General features: G+C 39.6%; 5 protein-coding genes across 6 annotated transcripts; 2 read left to right on the forward strand and 3 right to left on the reverse strand.

The window, feature by feature from the left end:
- The first annotated feature begins 1,814 nt into the window (after positions 1-1,814).
- LOC111476857 (scarecrow-like protein 21) lies at positions 1,815-4,208 on the forward strand. Its single transcript, XM_023120694.1, has 2 exons — positions 1,815-1,970; positions 2,124-4,208. Exon 2 carries the CDS (start codon positions 2,243-2,245, stop codon positions 3,974-3,976), a length of 1,734 nt encoding a protein of 577 aa, XP_022976462.1. The 5' UTR covers positions 1,815-1,970; positions 2,124-2,242; the 3' UTR covers positions 3,977-4,208.
- A 1,025-nt stretch (positions 4,209-5,233) lies between these two features.
- On the forward strand, positions 5,234-7,498 carry LOC111476865 (organic cation/carnitine transporter 4-like). The gene is made up of 2 exons (XM_023120712.1): positions 5,234-5,967; positions 6,251-7,498. Exons 1-2 carry the CDS (start codon positions 5,592-5,594, stop codon positions 7,441-7,443), a joined length of 1,569 nt encoding a protein of 522 aa, XP_022976480.1. The 5' UTR covers positions 5,234-5,591; the 3' UTR covers positions 7,444-7,498.
- A 629-nt stretch (positions 7,499-8,127) lies between these two features.
- Positions 8,128-10,541, reverse strand: LOC111476943 (organelle RRM domain-containing protein 2, mitochondrial-like). Of its 2 annotated transcripts, XR_002717183.1 has the most exons (5): positions 10,223-10,541; positions 9,924-9,992; positions 9,728-9,834; positions 8,322-8,561; positions 8,128-8,256 (listed from the first exon to the last, which is right to left on the reverse strand). XR_002717183.1 is itself a non-coding variant. In XM_023120826.1 (4 exons), the coding sequence occupies exons 1-4, from the start codon at positions 10,473-10,475 to the stop codon at positions 8,472-8,474; spliced, it is 519 nt and encodes a 172-aa protein (XP_022976594.1). In that variant the 5' UTR covers positions 10,476-10,541; the 3' UTR covers positions 8,128-8,471. The 2 variants fall into 2 exon arrangements, 1 of the variants encoding a protein (XP_022976594.1); XM_023120826.1 differs by having other exon boundaries at positions 8,128-8,561.
- Positions 10,542-11,584: 1,043 nt separating this feature from the next.
- LOC111476920 (60S ribosomal protein L8-1-like) lies at positions 11,585-13,641 on the reverse strand. Its single transcript, XM_023120794.1, has 2 exons — positions 13,133-13,641; positions 11,585-12,172 (listed from the first exon to the last, which is right to left on the reverse strand). Exons 1-2 carry the CDS (start codon positions 13,570-13,572, stop codon positions 11,827-11,829), a joined length of 786 nt encoding a protein of 261 aa, XP_022976562.1. The 5' UTR covers positions 13,573-13,641; the 3' UTR covers positions 11,585-11,826.
- A 1,331-nt stretch (positions 13,642-14,972) lies between these two features.
- Positions 14,973-18,115, reverse strand: LOC111476909. Its single transcript, XM_023120776.1, has 4 exons — positions 17,708-18,115; positions 16,400-16,574; positions 15,522-15,615; positions 14,973-15,445 (listed from the first exon to the last, which is right to left on the reverse strand). Exons 1-4 carry the CDS (start codon positions 18,067-18,069, stop codon positions 15,147-15,149), a joined length of 930 nt encoding a protein of 309 aa, XP_022976544.1. The 5' UTR covers positions 18,070-18,115; the 3' UTR covers positions 14,973-15,146.
- Positions 18,116-18,670: the final 555 nt, after the last annotated feature.

Raw genomic sequence — 18,670 nt, forward strand, 5'->3', positions numbered from 1 at the left:
TTTTTTTTTTTTTTTTTTTTTTTTTTTTTTTTTTTTTTTTTTTTTTTTTTTTTTTTTTTTTTTTTTGTCGAGATTGGATTAGTGTTTAGCATCATATGTAAGCTCAACTTCGGTTTATCGGTGCTATAAGGCGGTTGTCTGTCATCGTAAAGTAGTCCTCGCGTTTGTGGAACCTTAATTGGGATGCATATAGAAGTCAACCTATAGACGGGCAATAGACGATTAAGAACAAGAAGTGGGTCAATAGTCTCTATCATTGCAAGCGTGGGAAGAGATTAAATGTAAAATTCAAGATTTTGTTGAAAATAATTTTTAAATATTTATTATTTCTTTTAATATTTAATAGTTATTTACAATAAATAGAAAATTAAAAATTTGAAAAAATATTATAGAATTTTTAAAATTAATAAAAAATTGGATAAGATATATAATTGAAATTAAAGAATAATAAAAAGATTTTTTTTTTTATTATTATTTTTTAAAATGGTGGAATATAGTTGAAAAAAATTCAATAATTGAATTTTGACTTCTTTTGATTGATGATAAATGAAGCGCGTGCCACGTAATCCAGTAAGAATTGGTCAGAGGTCTCCATTTTGACTTCCACGTGTCATCGTTGATTTTTTTTTAGATAGTGTCACTGCTGTCGTGGCTGCTTTTCCTTATTAAAAAAAGAAATTCCACGTGGCGGCATCTCGTACAATGAATTCCAGTTTTAAAATCACGTACATGTCACGTGCATGCCAATACCGTCAAATACGCTCGGACCAGTTAGCGCCATTTAAGATAAAGTGCGTCCAACTCCCACTATCACTTCCTTGCGCGTGAACCCCACTCACTAATTTATGGTGTGCCCTAATGAATGGAAAATTGGATTAAAAAAAGCATGTGCCTTCATCTCCACTCTAACTCGAGTATCGTTGAACTAGTCTTGAAATGTTCATTCGAGCCTCCAATAACGACGTGATTGTAACAGTTCAATGATTTACTACTATTCACGAACTAATAAAGTTGGTTGAAATGCTAATATCACGAGAACGAGTTCAAGTAGCTAATGAAATCGACATCCAAAATTGATTCCTAAGTCATTCGAGACTAATTCAAGGGTCGGTCGACCGTAGGCTATAAGTTAACTCATTGAATATCAACACTGTCCAGTCGTGTACCGTCTCTGTATTCATGTAAAGAACACTACCCGAAATTTTGGATTGGTTAGGTTGGTGACTTGAACAATTTGAATAGAGTTCACAACCCAACTCTCTATTTTCAGGTCAAATTAGGTTGAGAGGCAGGATTTTTTAAAAAATTATACTTATTTATAATACATGTTAGTCACATCGTATCACTAATATCAGTTACAAACTTTACATATTTTTAATTTTCGTAATAACCTTAAAAGTAGGGTAGAGCCGAGTTGAGTTGTAACCTAATTTTTCGGGTTTGTAGGGTTGACCCCACAAGAAAAATGTCAACCCGCAAACTAATCGAACTTTCCGTTACCGAAAAACTCAACCAAAGTCAAATAAATACTCTTAATTAATATATCCAACACATTTTAAAATAATAATGACATGGCAATGGAAGTGTCAGCCACTTTCCAAAGAGGCGCGTGGTTTAAAATCTCTCTAGAAACACAACCCACAAGAAAAAACCAAGAATTTTCAGACTCCTTTCCCCACCGTGTGGTCGGTGAAGTCTTCCGCCGTCAAGTCCGGTCCAACCTCCGTCACTCCCCGCGGTACATCACCGTCACCCCACCGTTACCGTTAAATCCCGTCAAGAACAATAAAAACCCTCTCCCCTCCCCTTCAGCTTCATTTTTCAAACATCAACCCGTTCTGTTCTTCACTAATTCTTCAAAATAAGAACACCCATAAGAACAGAACACCCAGAAATTCTTCCATTAATCCTTCACCAAAAAACCCACAAACAGATTCACAATCTTTCCCATTTTCAGCTCCAAATTTCAGGTGAAAATCGAATCTCCCAACATTACTCTGTTCTGTTCCTAATCGCTTCATGTTTTTCTGAGATTTGGTTTTGAATTTCTTTGTCCCATTCTGTCTGAAACATTCAGAAAACCTTATGCTGTTCTTGTTTGTGAGTTTTTTTTTTTGTCGCAGGTTGATTCTTGTTCTTCTTCTGTTGGATATTGAAAAACAATTTTGTTGTTAGGTTTTAGACAAAAACATTGTTGAATCTTTGTCGTGTCTGCTAGAAGAGCTGATGCTAAGTGTATATCATGGATTCTCACCAGCTGTTTGGATTTGGGGTTAATAGTGCAGAATTTTCATATACATCTTCTTATTCCTCAGTTCCATCTTTACCTAATAGTTTGCTTGGATCTGTGAACTTCAACTTTAGAAATTCCCCTGTGTCATCGTCGCTATTTTTGTCGCAATTCGAATCGGATTCCTTTACGACGACGACTGTAAGTGATAGCCAGGATCAAAGGAATTCCCCGGATGATCTCTCGGGACTTAGCCCTTCGTGTAATTCGTCGTTCGAAACGAGTAGCTTTAATCGAATAGCTTCGTCGTATTTGGGATCAAATGCATTTGTTTATGAGGGTTGTTCAACTGAGAATATAAGCTATGCTTTGAAACAATTGGAGAGTGCTTTGATGGAACCTGATAATGAGGAAGTTGTGAACAAGCCTGATGAGAGTAGCAGGCCACAGATGATGGGGCAAAGACCGTACTCGTGGAGCCAAGATCAATGTGGTGGGTCGTCGTATGTTGTACAGTCTCAGATGTCACCGGTGTCGAGAAGCCAGCGTTCTGAAGAAGTTCGATTGGGGAAACGCCAGAAATCGATGGATGAACCAATGTTGCAGCAGGATGGATTGCCATCGGATAATCTTAAGAAGTTGCTGATTGCTTGTGCAAAAGCTTTAGCTGAGTACAGGATGGAGGATTTCGACAAATTGGTTGCTGCAGCACGAGGTGCTGTGTCTATCGGCGGTGAACCGATCCAACGTCTCGGCGCTTACATGGTCGAAGGACTGGTGGCGAGGAAAGAGGACTCGGGGGCGAATATATACCGTGCTCTAAACTGTAGAGAGCCTGCAAGTGATGATTTGCTTTCCTATATGCATATGCTTTATGAAATCTGCCCCTACTTGAAGTTCGGTTACATGGCAGCAAACGGGGCGATCGCCGAAGCCTGTCGAAACGAAGATCGCATTCACATTATAGACTTCCAGATTAGTCAAGGGACACAATGGTTAACTCTTCTTCAGGCACTTGCAGCTAGACCGAGTGGAGCTCCACATGTGAGGATAACTGGTATCGACGACCCTGTTTCTAAATATGCTCGTGGTGATGGGTTGGAGGTCGTAGAGAGTAGGTTGGCCGAGATCTCGAGAAAGTACGGAATAAAGGTAGAGTTTCATGGAGTACCTGTTTTTGCTCCAAACATCACGCGTGATATGCTCGACATCAGACCGGGGGAGGCTCTAGCTGTAAACTTCCCGTTGCAGCTACATCATACCCCGGACGAAAGTGTCGACGTGAACAATCCACGTGACGGGCTGCTAAGGCTGGTGAAGTCATTATCCCCAAAGGTTGTAACTTTGGTAGAGCAAGAATCAAACACCAACACAACCCCTTTCTTCAACAGGTTTGTGGAAACATTAGATTACTACTTGGCAATCTTTGAGTCCATTGATGTCACTCTACCAAGAGACAACAAGAAGCGTATCAACGTTGAGCAACATTGTTTAGCAAAAGATATCGTTAACGTCATTGCTTGCGAGGGGAGGGAACGAGAAGAGCGACACGAGCTCTTCGGTAAGTGGAAATCAAGGTTGACAATGGCAGGGTTCCGCCAGTTCCCGTTGAGCTCTTATGTCAACTCCGTCATTAGAAGTCTTCTCAGGTGTTATTCGGAGCATTACACGCTCGTCGAAAAGGATGGAGCAATGCTGCTGGGATGGAAAAACAGGAACCTGATATCGGCCTCGGCATGGAATTGAGAGCACGAGAATGCAGCTAAACAAAGACTGAGCTCGTGGCGACGGGGTATGGCTTTCTATTATACTGACTTTGACATTCAATTGATGTCTGCTTCCTGTTTATGGATTATAAGTGTTTAGTTAAAAGTTCTATTTTGCATTCATTTTTTCTCTGGAGATTCAATGCTGAAAACTGTAAAAGAAATAGTTCTATTTGGAGATAAATATACGGACATGAATGGTCGTTACTATATACATATCATGAACATTGAAGAATGAAACCCCTCTGCAGCGATCTCCTGACTGTCGTTTGGACGCAACTTGTAGTGGGGTGACCACCTGAGTTACCCGTGCGCTTTTCTTCCTACGATGTTGCATAAACCAGCAACACTTTCCCACACTGCCCAAAAATGCTTCCTTAGCGGGTGCGACGAAAACTCCTATGTTTAATGTGAGATCCCACATTGGTTGGAGAGTGGAACGAAACATTTTTTTATTAGGGTATGGAAACCTCTCCCTACCACATTGATTGGAGAGAGAAACAAGTGCTAGCAAGGACACTAGGCTCCGAAGGGGGTGGATTGTGGGATCCCGCATCGGTTGGTGAGGGAAACGAAACATTTTTTTATAAGGGTATAGAAACCTCTACATAACACATGCGTTTTAAAAATCTTGAAGGGAACCCCATAATAGAAAGTTTGAGCTATTACAAATAATATTAGAGCCAGTGACTGGGCGGTATGCTAGCAAGGATGTCGGGCTCCGAAGGCGGTGGAGCGGTGAACATCGGGCAGTTTGCTAGTGAAGACGCTAGGTCCCGAACAGAAGTGGATTGTGAGATCCCACATTAGTTGGAGAGATGAACAAAACATTCTTTGTAGGGGGTGTGGAAATTGGTGTGAAAACCTCTTCTTAGTAGACGCATTAACTTTTGGACAATATCTACTCGTGGTGGACATAGACTTTAGCTGTTAAATCCAACATGTTGCTGCAACAACTCCTCCTTCTCAAACAAAGAGGAACACTTAAAATCAACCGAAACCAATAGACCAAAACGATATCAAATCAAGACTTAAAAGAGAATGCACGTAACCACTTACCAACACTAGTCTATAAAAGACGAGCAATAGAGTGACGATCGAAGATGCAAATGCAAATTCCGAGACTCGACACCTTGTATACAATTCGATTATTGTGACAAAGTCGAAGGCAATGAACCGTGAACGAGAGACATCAATCGAACGTTTGCAGCTGTTTATGCTCATGCCTTTTTCATATCATGAAAAGCATGCACGTCCAGTTACACCACATTATTTCATTTAATATCTGGTCCGTTACAACCACTACAGAAAGTTCTCCTAATATAAGGTCCTCACCTACAAAGTTCTTATTTTTTTTATTCATGTTCATGCCTTACACACATTATTAGGATAATAATAAAATAAAATAAAAAAACAAGATTTAACCTTTCATTTAAAGCATGCACGACCACTTCCAGCTCAAAACACATCTTTCATGTGACAAAACCTACACCTCTCCAAAACAACAACATTAAAATCACACATTCCCGACAGCTTCAAGGACACCCTTTTAAACTTGCTTCTTTTTCACTCTTCCAAGATACTATAAATCTGAGATGGGGAACGGCCTCGAGCTGAAACCCGCCGTTGAACCGGTGCCCGAGAGGCTTACTGTCGACGACATGTTGCAGAAGTATTGCGGCGAGTTTGGGCCGTGGCAGTTGAAAAATTTCTTCTTGAGCAATTTGAGTTGTACCCTTGAGGCATTTCATACTATGGTTATGATCTTCGCCGACCGGGACGTGGCGTGGCGGTGTTTAGATCACTCCGGCTGCGATGGGGCGGAGAAAGATGTTTGTAGGCTTGAACCTGGTTCATGGGAGTGGGTTGGCGGCCGTGGAAGCTCGACGGTGGTGGAGTGGGGTTTGGTTTGTGGTAACAAGTATAAAGTTGGTTTGGCTCAAGCCATTTTCTTCGTTGGATGCACTTTAGGTCTCTCTAAAACGTTGTATAGAGTATGCTCGGTTTAAATTATAACTATCTAATACGTTTCTAAATTTTCATATTTTTTTGTTTATTGTGTTCGTGAACTAAATTATATCTGTCTAATACGTTCATGAACTTTCATATTTTTTGTTTTTTTGTGTTCGTGAACGTTAAAATTTGACATCAACTTTAAAACTAATATTGGGTTTAAATTATATCTATCGAATACGTTCGTAAACTTTCATATTTTTTGTTTATCGTGTGCATGAACGTTAGCTTTGATCCACAGGAGCAGGAATCTTTGGGCATCTCTCAGACTCAAGCTTTGGAAGAAAACGGTCACTGATTTTAGTATGCATCCTAAACACCATTTTTGGCTGCTTAACAGCTCTCTCTCCTTCCTACTGGATCTACGTCCTCCTCCGGCTATTGACCGGAGTTAGCACGGCTGGGAATGCCCTTTGCGCTTTTGTTCTTTCGACAGAGCCCATTGGTCCGACGAGACGCTGCACGGCGGCAATGTCCACGTGCTACTTCTTCTCCGGTGGCATTGCATTACTCTCCGGCATTGCCTACATCTTCCAATCATGGCGTAAACTCTATATCGTCTCTTCAATTCCTTCACTCTTTTACCTTATTCTTGTCGTCCCGTTCCTCTCCGAGTCTCCGCGGTGGTTTCTCGTAAGAGGGAAGTTCGACAAGGCTATGAAAGCTCTAACCATCATAGCAAACACCAACAAAAAGCACATCCCAGAAGGAGTCGTTCTCTCACTCGACACAAAAAACAGTCAAACAGACAACGACGACAACAACAACAAGAGTATTATTGACATAATGCGTTCACCCACCACTCGAATGCGGCTTATTATTGGAGTGGGAGTGAATTTCATGAACGCAGTGGTATATTACGGGTTGAGCTTAAACGTCGTGAACTTGAAGACAAACCTCTACATCAACGTTCTTCTAAACGCCATTGTGGAGATGCCAGCGTTCGCGGTCACGGCGGCGTTGTTAGGGAAGATGGGGAGGAGAGGGGTGGGGATTTGGACGTTATGGTTTAGTGGGGTGTTTTGTTTGATGGGAAGTTTGATAAAGAGTAATAGTGAAGGAAAATGGAAAGAGTTGAAGATGGTTTGTGGGCTATTAGGTCTATCAGGGATGGCAGGGAACTACAACCTGTTGGGGCTGTATGTGGCGGAGCTTTTTCCGACGGTGGTGAGGAATGTGGCCTTAGGATGTGCTTCACAAGCCACACAAATGGGAGCCATTTTGGCACCTTTTGTAGTGGTTATGGGGGGAAGGTGGCCATTTCTTGTGTTTGGATTGTGTGGAATTGTGGGTGGAATGCTTGTGTTTTTTCTGCCTGAGACTCTTAATAGACCTTTCTATGATACTTTGGCTGGTTTGGAGGATGGAGAGAACACTAATATTGCTTCACCTTCCTCCAACAATGTTGTGTGGGTGAGTTCGAGTAATGCTTGACCTATTAATGTCTCGGGTTCTTGTTTCAGATATAGTACAATCAATAATTAGAAGGTTAAGAAAACAGATAAATCAACGTAAAACCTTTGACCCGAAACAATAATATAATCAAGATAAAAGATTATAAGAGAGAATGCTAAAGTTGTACAACTAGTTAATGCTCGGCTATCAATGCAAATTCCACTTAAATGTAAAGGAAAAAAAGGTTTACAAATCACTTTTCATTGTATACAAACATTAAGTTAAATTGGTAGAAAGGAGGCTCAATGTCACAAGTGATTGTCCAACACTTGGCAATCAAGTCATTCATACAAAATTTGTACTTTGCAAATAACCTTGGCATACAATGAGTCTTGAGTCAAGTTTGTAAGAAATGTTTTTAAAAAATGTGAGCGAGAAAGTGTATTGAAAACAATTTAAAAGAAATCTATGTTAGAAACTAAAAGCGAATAAGCAACCACTACAATTTTGATAATCTAAAGTGCGATAAAGTGCGAGTAGGAAGAATTGACAACTAGTCACATCCCACCGTATTATATTATAGCTTGGGTGGATGTAGACATAATTTTGATGATTACACCATACACTATCACATAGTAAATGCATATCTAATAAGTAAAAAGGATTTGAAATTAGCAGGCAAACATCAACTACATGGCTTGAAGTGCATTAAGAACTAACTTAAAGACAACATCAAACAATGGCGGCTTATCATCAACAAGAATGCAGTGCAAAAAAGTATATTTGCGAACATATATTTATAATAGCTATGACGGAATGTATTCAAAAATAGGTCATACATGGTACGTATAAAATGGCCCAGTCTCAGTTTAAATATACTCATCAGATACCTGCGGCTAATCTCCAGTTCCGCATAACAAAAAGGTTCACTCACAACAATGGAAGAGAAGAACCACCCTCCATTGAAGAAAGAACTTGAATCATGTAAATAATGTTGGGTGCCGTTTTGCAGACCAAAATAGTTTAATGGATGGGCAAGCACCCTCCATTGCAGAAGTTTATGAGAGTCATTGCCGGCCATATGGAGGGACTGCATTGTGCTCGGGAGGCGGTCTCGGCCTTGCATACTCGGCAAAAATAACCCAACCATCCAGGAACTGGATAACATTAAGAAGGAAAACAAATAGAAATTCGTCATCATTCAATTGTAAATAAACAAATTGCAACATGTGTTCAAAACCAACCATCAACCTGGTTTCACAAGTCCTACTTCCAAACATTCTAAGTTTATCAGAGTAGATGTTTTGACTGGACATCAAGTTGGTATGGAATTAAATCAATTGGAACCGTTAATAACAGGAATGTTCGGCTAAAATGTTAAAAATTATGCTAATGCAAAACAAGAGCCACCACTAGCATATATTGTTTTTTTCAGGCTTTCCCACCACTAGCATATATTGTTTTTTTCAGGCTTTCCACCCTCAAAGTTTTAAAACACATCTGTCATGGAGATGTTTCCACACCCTTATAAGGAATGCTTCATTCCTCTCTCATGTGGAAGTTATATATATAGTTTGACAAAGTGGATTTAAAAGAAACTAGATCACTAACTGTTCAACAACAATCATTTGGCATTGTCAAAGTATGTTTTTTCTAGACCTTTTGACTATAAAGATTTATTAACCATTTAGTCAAACATTGGCAATAATAGTACAAATTAATGATAATAGTAATAATAATGTTTCCAAGCTTGGGCAGCTAAGCTAAACATGAACATCTCGTCTTTCCAACATTAAAGAAAAACATTTCTAATCCTCTTAGACTGATGAACATATAGTGGTCGTATTTTAATTTAATCTTCTAAAGAGTACAACGAATATTAAAAAAAATATTTAAACATCCATTACTAAGCAAAGATAAAAAAAAAATAAAAAAATCAGCCTAGATGCCCAAATAACAAGCTACTCTCGCCACCATGCTGCTCGAATGGCAAAGGATTCAAATTATAGAAGAGAAGCATGTATCATAATAATGCCACATTTGAAAGAATTACATCAAGCAGACACCATTGCTGATGAGAAATTGAAGCAAAATTATCAGCCCAAACCAGGTAAATGAAGATTCAAGGTTGCAAAGCAAGAATCATAGTCAAATCAGAGTTCTGTAAGATGTAATATGTTCTATATGCTGCCTGCCGATCAAATACTCTAGAATGCTATCTTGTACGCATTTGTGGATTACAGGACACACCATATTCAGGAATCATGTATTTATTTGTGTGATATGTTGATTAACACAATGAAGGCATATTCTAATAACTCACCTTGCCATCCATGCCCTCTATGCCTTTAGCCGCATCCTCCAAAGTGGCATATTTAACAAAACCGAATCCCTTAGAATATCCAGTCACTCGATCAGTCACGACTCTTGCTGTAAACAAAAGGGAAAACCAAAGGTAAAAAATGGCAATTCTTCAGACCTAAGCACCAATCAAACATAGGGAAAGACAAAGAACAGACCATGAACAACTTCCCCAAACTTTGCAAAGGTTTCATGAAGTTTTTCAGTAGTAGTGCGTTTACTGAGGCCTGAAAGACGACAAAAGAACAACAGCAAAAATGAAATTCCCCAGACTCCAATATGTATCGACACCACCGCCAGATAGAAATAATTCGGCGGGAACGAAACCATAAAACACAATATCATTAGCAGAGTCACGACTAGAAATGGAGCGATTAACAAAACGCATAAACGCGACAAATTAATGGTTTTCAAAGCAAATAAACTAAGGCAACTAGATTAAGAAAGAATGAGTTACCGGAAACGAAAAGGTTAGTACTAGGCTCAGGCTGTTCACGCTGATGAGCCGACGGAGGAAGCGGCGGAGGAATAAAACTGGAAGTTGAAGCACTGGAGAACAGCCGGCCAGAAACAAAGGCATTCGTGTTGGGCGTCGGTTTCTCGCAATCATGAATAGCCTGCAAGAACATCGGTAGAGTACGAGCTGAAGTACCTGTAATGAGCCGTCTCAAACTCCGAGGTGCCGCTGCCGCCGCCGATCTGAGAGCCATGGCCTTGGGGTTTAAGCTACTAAACCCTTTCTGGAAGGGGAAGAAAAATCTAGACAGGAAAATCAGAGTTTTTGGGCGAATGGGGACTCTACTTTAAAGCAGCAGAGAAAGAGGGTATTAGCTGGAATTACCGAAATATCCTGGCCTTTAGCAAAACGATTTTATTGTTGAAGGGTAAATATGTCTTTCTGCCAATTTCGCTGGTTTAGTAGGGCACAAAATTGAGGCCCATGCAGCTGTTTTACATGGGCCTCTGGTTGTAATGACCGGCCCAATAAGTATTCCTCGGTGGAATATTTGTTTTGACGAAATTTAGGGTTTAAATCCCAAACTTGTAATTACTTGACCGCTATCGGTGAGTACTTTATGTGAAAAATGTGTTCGTATAAACACGACTCGATTATTAGGTTGTAATGTTTCACATCTATAGCTTCGATCATAATTTTATATAAATGGTACACTGACTTCTTTCAATTGATATTTCAACTCGAACAATTGAAGAATATTTTATATCAGTTAAGTCAACTAGTAATAGATATTGTCCACTTTTGCTCTATACATCAACCTCACAATTTCAAAACGAGGGAGAAGTTTTCACGCCCATGTAAAAAAAAAGTGAGATTATAAAAAATGTCTCTCCAACTAATGTGAGATCTCACAATTCACCCCTTTGGAGAACTAGCATTCTCGTGGGATCTCACAATTCACCCCCTTGGAAACTAGCATCCTCATGGCACACCACCTGATTTTTGACTCTGATATCATTTGTAACAACCTGATAAACACATCTCTAAAACATGTCTATTAAGGAAAAATAATGTTTCATTTTCCTCTCCAACTATGTAGGATCTTAACCTTCAAAAATAAATTCTATTAGATCGTGATGTTTTAAATTTATAGCCTCAATTACACCCTAAACAAACACATCTCGACTCGAACATATCCTATTATCATCAATCGGTTGAGTTGAAAGCATTGGTGTAAAAGAACAAAAAAACAATTAAAATTTTGATCAAATTTCATTGTTCGTCTCTTCATTTTCTCCATTAATGCGCTAACATTTTTATAAAGACCACAAATTCTATTTGTTCTTCATGGTCTACAACAAATCTTTTAATGGTGATCTAATATTATTTCCGAATTCCCTTGAAGCTCAGATCTTTTAACAGAAATTCAAATTCATGGTAGCAGCAAGAAACAAGGGAGAGAGGGAATATGTTCAAAAAGGATCTTGTAACAAAACTCAAACAAAAACTCCTAAATATGGTCTTCAACATAATGCAAAACAAATCAAACATGATGAAAGGGCCTAAGTATTAAGCAAAATAAGCTTAAAACAGAATGAGTTGCTCTAAGAACCTTTGTCGGACTTGGCAGCAGTAGCAGCAGCCTGTCCACGGAGACGACCAGTTCTTCTCGCCGCAATGAGACCAACCTTTTGACCAGGTGGGGCATCACGACGGACGGTACTGGCGTGACCAATGTGTTGATGATTACCACCACCATGGGGATGTTCAACTGGGTTCATAGCAACACCACGAACCTTGGGCCAGCTGTTGCGCTTCACACGGAACTTGTGGTAAGCATTACCTGCCTTGAGAAGAGGCTTCTCTGTTCTTCCTCCTCCAGCAACCTGACCGATCATAGCACGGCACCCACTCGGTACAATCTTCTTGGCTCCAGATGGTAGCTTGATTCTGCAAAATACAGAATTTTGAGATGAAGGCAGGGTAGGAATCGAATCGAATCAAGTAGAAAACTCTCACATGAGGTACATAATTCAGTGTCAATTCATAAACAAAACTGTAGTTGACTACAAATATCTAAAATCCTTGAGCTTTTTCCCTGTTTTTCATGACACTAATGATAGAACATATCATCTATGCTCACTCCAATGAGGACACTCCTCATGTGCCTTCTTGAGAGATGAATACACATTGGCCACAGCTAGCAAATCACTAAGCAAGTCGACGTAAATATGGATAGTTTTAATCGAGCGAGTACAAGCTCTATCATTCGTATTTATGTTCATGTTCATGTTCATGTTCATGAGAAAAGAGGAAAAATCACGGGGCAAAAGAATTATAACAAGGATAGAAAACCACATAACATTATTGGGAGGTTGGAAATTCACATCTAGGAACAATTGGCAACATGAATTAGTTGCAAAAGAATGACACTATGAACTCCAAAAGGCAAAAAGTATTGCAACCACATAGCACTTTCAAACACAATTCCTTTAAAAATTATCATATTCCACACAAAGTACTTCATGGCGTTAATAAGAAAATCCCAACTTATCAATCCGATTATTTCTTGTCAATTTGAGCACAAATGGAACTTTAAGTACACGGAAACTAATTTCACAATAGAATAATAGTTTACATATTAATGAAGAAGGAAAATCTTATGATGGAAAATCAATATAAATGTTCAATGAAATATGTAACCAAACCACAAAAGGCATATTCAAATCAAACCCTTTTGTTCGATTCAGGTCAAGCTTCATTTAACGAATTATAGCACAAACATCCCATGTATAATAGTAAAGAAAGTCTAGCAAAATACACAACCGTACTCAAACAAGCCAAGAACAAATCCATAAATTCTTCAACAGACAAGCTTCGAATCAGAAAAACAAAAAAAAAAAAGTTTACCTGCTAGTATCATTATCCGGGTTGTGGCTAATAACAATAGCATAATCACCAGAGCACCTAGCGAATACACCACGGTCACCCACATGGTGCTCCACATTACAAACCACAGCACCTTCAGGAATGGCTCGGATGGGAAGCACATTACCGACAACGAGATTAGCCTTCTTCCCACAGTAAACAAACTGACCAGTGTACATACCCTCAGCAGCGATGAAAAGTTCCTTCTGGTGCTTGTAGCGGAAGGGGTGTCGGAAGGTAACACGGGCCAACGGCGCACCCCTGCCCGGATCGTGGATGATTTCGCTGATCACACCTTTCAGGTACCCATTTCGCTCGCCGAAATCGAGGGACCTGAAACGGGCTGGACCCTTCCGGTGGTGGGTGTGAGATCGGAAGACCGATCCAGCTCCCTTACGTTGTGCTCTGATCACACGACCCATTGGAGGATGGGAATTAGGGTTTCGGGGATAAGGGGGGAGGGGGTAGGGGAAGGGGATGAGGGGCGCAGACGATGGAATGATAAATAGGAAGAGGATTAGGGTTTCTGATGGGTTGCCCTAGATTGGGTGTTTGGATACAGGTCCAGGATTATAAGTTATTTCCATTTAGGCCCAACAACTTTTGTAATTTATTAAAAGTTCCAAAAATATTTACGGTTTTACATTTTTTTCTTTAAATGAGGCCCCTTTTTGCAAACATATTGATTTGTATTTTTTTTTTTTTTCTGATTATTTATTTATCTTGATTTTCTTTCATTTTTTTAATTTTTTCAATTATTTATGTTTATTATTGTTTCTCTTTTTAAGTATTCTTATAAATTATTTTTATAAATCATTAGTTTGAGAATAATTATTAATATTTAATATTGAATCCCAATAGTTTTTCCGGATATATTGATAAGTCGAGCATTCTCGGCTCACCAAGCGAAACAGGTGGTTTCTTGGTCACGACCAGCTAAAGCTAAAGTTCCATTAAAGACCGTTTCCACGGGGTAGAACCTCCTCAAGGAATATAAGGTTTTCATGAGGCTGATCTTGAGCCGCCATCCAAGCACGAATACCTTCGTTTAAGAGAATATTTTTGATATAGAAAGTTCCAAATTCAGGATCTTTCACTGCACGGATTTCATGGATTTCCTGAGAAACGACTTTGAATAATATAAATTTAATCCGTTAAAATTATTTTAATAATTTGATTTAATAAAAATTCATTGGAAAGAGAATGGAGTGTTTCTAGAGTGTGAAAATCATTATTTTAATAATTGGAATGACAATGCATAATGAGTTAAAGCGAATAGTATTTACTAGTGGTGAGAAGGATTTTTAAAAAATGTATCAAAGCTTAAAGCGGATAATATTTGTTAGCGGAGTGGACTAGGATTTTTACAAATGATATCAGAGTAGTGTGTGGTGGATTGTGAGATCTCATGTCGGTTAGATAGGGGTGTGGAAACCTTTATATAGTAGACATGTTTTATAAAATCGTGAGAATGACAACAATACGTAACAGGCTAAAGCGAGCAATATATACTAGTAGTGGACTAGAGCTGTTACATTATGTTTTTCGTTGGTCTAGCTTCGATGCGTTACATTATGTTTTTCGTTGGTCTATCTTCAATGGCTCTACGCAGCATCATCACTGGCACACCAGTCGGTGCCTGACTCTGATACCATTTATAACAGCCATTGATAACGAATATTGTCGCTTTCCCTTCTAAACTTCTCCGTAAGATTTTAAAATAGCTGTCTATTAAAGAGAGGTTTCACACTTTAATAAAAAAATGTTTTATTCTTATCACAACTTACATTCATATAAACATTACACACAATAAAACTCCCCATGCACGTATAAAATCCAGCAATTACCATAAAGAAAAGCTCAATAGCCAATATTTACAACCATTCCTACCATCATGTATGCAATCCAGTAATACGTCTCATATCAATAGAACAAAATAAGACATTCGAAGACCGAAACGTCGACAAATTTATCGAAAAGAACATCATATCGACATCTAATTCCGCTTCATAACCAGTAAGGCGATGACGAGAACAACCAGTCCCATAATTGATGATCCCATGGCTATCTCTGTAGGAAAGAATCCAGAGGCTGCTTTGTCATTTCCTGAAACTTCAAATCCTCCAAATATTTTCTGAAGAAAACTGGATGCATTAGCTAGCATGTCATCAATTGAAGTCGTAATATATTCTAACGTCTCGTCAAAGACGTTTCTCGACTCCTCGGCATGGTTCACAATTGGTGCCTCTTCTTCAAGCTCCTCCGATAGTTCTTCACGATACTCGAGTACCTTGTCTGCAACGAGTATAATCGTGCCATTAGAGACGAGAAAAGCATGCTTACAGAGCTATTGTAGACTACTAAGTCTTACTGGTCTGATGGGATTGCAAGAAGCTCTTAAGCGCTTCATTGCCCAACATTGCATTCCAGACATTGGGGTCAGAGGCTATTGAGGCAACAACAGTCTGAACAGGAAAAAAACAGTACTCATTTTAGTGTTCAAACTCTATCAAACTTGAATTTCTTCCCGTTGAAAGTCTTGTAAAGGGAAAAAAAAAAAAAGATCTTAAGGGTCAAAAATCAAGATTTTAAACAATGTTATTCATATGAAAAACGGTTGTGGCAAAGACAACAACAAAAACTGTAACAGCTCTGGTCCAATGCTAATAGATATAGTCCTCTTTGGGCTTTTCCTTTCGGGCTTCCCTAAAGGTTTTTAAAACGTGTATGCTAGGGAGAGGTTTCCATACCCTTATATAAAGGGTGTTTCGTTCTCCTCCCCAACCAATATGAGATCTCACAAAGTCGATAACCACATGTCTTCCGATTAGTATGTTATTTTTGACATAACAATGTCTATGAGATCTCACATCAGTTGGGGAGGAGAACGAAACACCCTTTATAAGGGTATGGAAACCTCTCCCTAGCAGACACGTTTTAAAAATTTTGAGGGGAAGCCCGAAAGGAAAAGCCCAAAGAAGACAAATATCTACTAACGGTGGACCTAGACAGTTACAAAAACACTAGTCTCTATTGTATTAATCTACCCTTAAACTACCCTTGTTTAATTTCTGTTGAAGCATATACTCGGGGGAGGGGGGGAGGCAATTTCAAAGTGGACTCCTATTTATTAGATAGAGAAGATCACCAAGATTCCGTGATCCAAGAGGACTCGAACCTCTTGTAAGAACTTCTTGACATTAGCCTAAGAAATTAATATTCATACTAGAAGAGCAGTAGTTTGATTACCTGAGCTTCAGCACTTTCCTTGAGCAGCCTAAATGCTTGAATTGCATGCTGAGGCACTGAAGTCTGCGGCTGTGAACTTACCTCAATGGATAAACAAGACTCGGATTCTGGCTTACTGTATGAACAGACAATCAGATTTGATCCACCAGATTCTGGTGAAGAAGTCAAGTATGCCCTGAAAAAATCAACCAAAAACATCAAGGAGAATAGAGAATGCCACGCCATAACATGGTTTTGATTCGGGGTGGCAATAGGTGCTGCTGGAAATTAGAGCAAAGATTACAAACTAAGCTCAAAAAATAGCACATTAAAGCTGTGAGATCCCACAATGGTCGGGAAGAAAAACGAAACATTTTTTTATAAGGGTGTGAGAATCTCTCTAATAAAGGCGTTCTAAAAATATTAAGGGGAGCTCGAGAGGGAAAGTCCAAAGAGGACGATGATGGGTTTGGATCGTTACAAATGGTATTAGAGCCAGACACAGGACGATATGTTAGCGAGGAGGCTGAGCCCCAAAGGGGTGGACACGGAAGGTGTGCTAGTAAGGACGTTGGTCTCAAAGGGGGTGGATTGGAGGGTTCCACATCGATTGGAGAAGGGAATGAGTGCTAGCAAGGTCGCTGGGTCCCGAGAGGAGTGGATTGTGAGATCTCACATCGGTTGGAGAAGAGAATGAAGCCTTTCTACAAGGAAGTGGAGCCCCTTCCTAATAGACACGTTTTAAAAACCTTGAGTGGAAGCCCGAACGAGAAAGCTCATAGAGGACAATACTTGCTAGAAGTGGGTTTGGACGGTTACAAATGGTATCAGAGCCAGACACTGGACGATGTACATGCGAGGCTGAGCCTCGAAGGGGGTGGACACGAGGTGGTGTGCCAATAAAGACGCCAGGGCCCATAGGGGTGGATTCAGGAATCCCACAGAAGGGAACGAGTACTAGTGAGGACGCAGGCCCCAAAGAAAGTGGATTGTGAGATCTTACATCTCTACCGTTCTAAAAACGAGGAAGGCCGAACAGAAAATTCTTCATAAAAGAAACAATATCTACCGGTAGGTAAAATGACAATAGTCTATAACAATGAAAAGACCCAAAACATACTTCTTCCTTTCATATGTGGAGGGTTATGATTAATTCTTCGCTTTATTTTCTTTAACACACAATTACACAAACGATTCACAACCTAATGAAATGGAAACGAGCCAATTCCATACCAAGCACGGATTAAAGCACAGATCACAGAGCACAGAGCAGAACCATTCATTAATCGATTCAAACAAAACTAAAGCGAATAGAAATTCAAGACATACCTATCCAAAGCCTCCTTCACCTCTGCTGCAGCTTCCTTCGCCTCTTCAAAACTAGGAACCGTCCCAAACACAATCCTCGGCTCAGGTCCAGCGGCGTCCACGGCCAAATCGTCCTCAAAATTGGCGAATTCCCAGTCATCTATTTCCCGCGTCGGTTTTTGCACAACGTCCACCTCGGCGCCGGCAGTGGCCTTCGCCGACGGCACCCGAGAAGACGATCCGACGGAAACCGACGATGCCCTCGACGCGCTGCGAATAAATTGCCCAAACTGAGGCACCATCGATGATCCTCGGAAACCGGCGTTAACAACTCCGGCTCCGGCCATCTTCGCCGCCGCCCTAACGACTTCTCCTCCTCCCATGGTGGTGAAACGATTGCCTGAAACTACAACGAGAGAATCGAAGAGCCTTTGCTTATTGTTAAATTGGAGGAATAATAAAGTGCTTCGCGCTCTATTATAAACGCCACCAATAAAATTTCGCCACGTCATACAAAGCAGTTAATAAAAGCGCTTCCTTTTGGGTTTCCACGTCACACGATTTCCTGAAACTATTTTTGTAAAATTGGAGGAATAATAAAGTGCTTCGCGCTCTATTATAAACACACCAATCAAATTTCGCCACATCATACAAAGAGTTAAATAACAGCTCGCAAATATATATATATATATATATATATATATATATATATATATATATATACACACACACATATTAAACAAAATAAAAAATAATTTTTGGTTTTTATGTAAAAATAAAAATGTATTAAAATGAAAAGGATATATAATATTTTATTTCAAGCGGTTGAAGTTGGAGAGGAGGGTAATTTATCGAAGTGGTTACTATGCACTCGGTTGCATTCAATCTAATCCACTCCATAATATTTGACACTAAGCAACACGTGGCAACCGCTGAAACTAGGTCAAATCTAATTTAGTCCCAATATTTTGGGTCATCCGCACA

This window comes from Cucurbita maxima, unplaced genomic scaffold (genome assembly GCF_002738345.1).
Source record: "Cucurbita maxima cultivar Rimu unplaced genomic scaffold, Cmax_1.0 Cma_Scf00003, whole genome shotgun sequence".
Taxonomy (NCBI): domain Eukaryota; kingdom Viridiplantae; phylum Streptophyta; class Magnoliopsida; order Cucurbitales; family Cucurbitaceae; genus Cucurbita; species Cucurbita maxima.

What these genes read in the sequence shown, in the direction of transcription:
- LOC111476857 (XM_023120694.1), top strand. Translation starts at nt 2,243, where the DNA reads ATGGATTCTCACCAGCTGTTTGGATTTGGGGTTAATAGTGCAGAATTT.
- LOC111476865 (XM_023120712.1), top strand. Translation starts at nt 5,592, where the DNA reads ATGGGGAACGGCCTCGAGCTGAAACCCGCCGTTGAACCGGTGCCCGAG. An exon ending in CTTCGTTGGATGCACTTTAG is followed by an intron (nt 5,968 to 6,250) that starts GTCTCTCTAAAA and finishes TTTGATCCACAG; the next exon opens with GAGCAGGAATCTTTGGGCAT.
- LOC111476943 (XM_023120826.1), bottom strand. Translation starts at nt 10,475, where the DNA reads ATGGCTCTCAGATCGGCGGCGGCAGCGGCACCTCGGAGTTTGAGACGG. An exon ending in TACTAACCTTTTCGTTTCCG is followed by an intron (nt 9,993 to 10,222) that starts GTAACTCATTCT and finishes GTCGTCTTTCAG; the next exon opens with GCCTCAGTAAACGCACTACT. An exon ending in TAGAGGGCATGGATGGCAAG is followed by an intron (nt 8,562 to 9,727) that starts GTGAGTTATTAG and finishes AATGTTATCCAG; the next exon opens with TTCCTGGATGGTTGGGTTAT.
- LOC111476920 (XM_023120794.1), bottom strand. Translation starts at nt 13,572, where the DNA reads ATGGGTCGTGTGATCAGAGCACAACGTAAGGGAGCTGGATCGGTCTTC. An exon ending in CCGGATAATGATACTAGCAG is followed by an intron (nt 12,173 to 13,132) that starts GTAAACTTTTTT and finishes TGTATTTTGCAG; the next exon opens with AATCAAGCTACCATCTGGAG.
- LOC111476909 (XM_023120776.1), bottom strand. Translation starts at nt 18,069, where the DNA reads ATGGGAGGAGGAGAAGTCGTTAGGGCGGCGGCGAAGATGGCCGGAGCC. An exon ending in GTGAAGGAGGCTTTGGATAG is followed by an intron (nt 16,575 to 17,707) that starts GTATGTCTTGAA and finishes TGATTTTTTCAG; the next exon opens with GGCATACTTGACTTCTTCAC. An exon ending in AGGAAAGTGCTGAAGCTCAG is followed by an intron (nt 15,616 to 16,399) that starts GTAATCAAACTA and finishes TTTCCTGTTCAG; the next exon opens with ACTGTTGTTGCCTCAATAGC.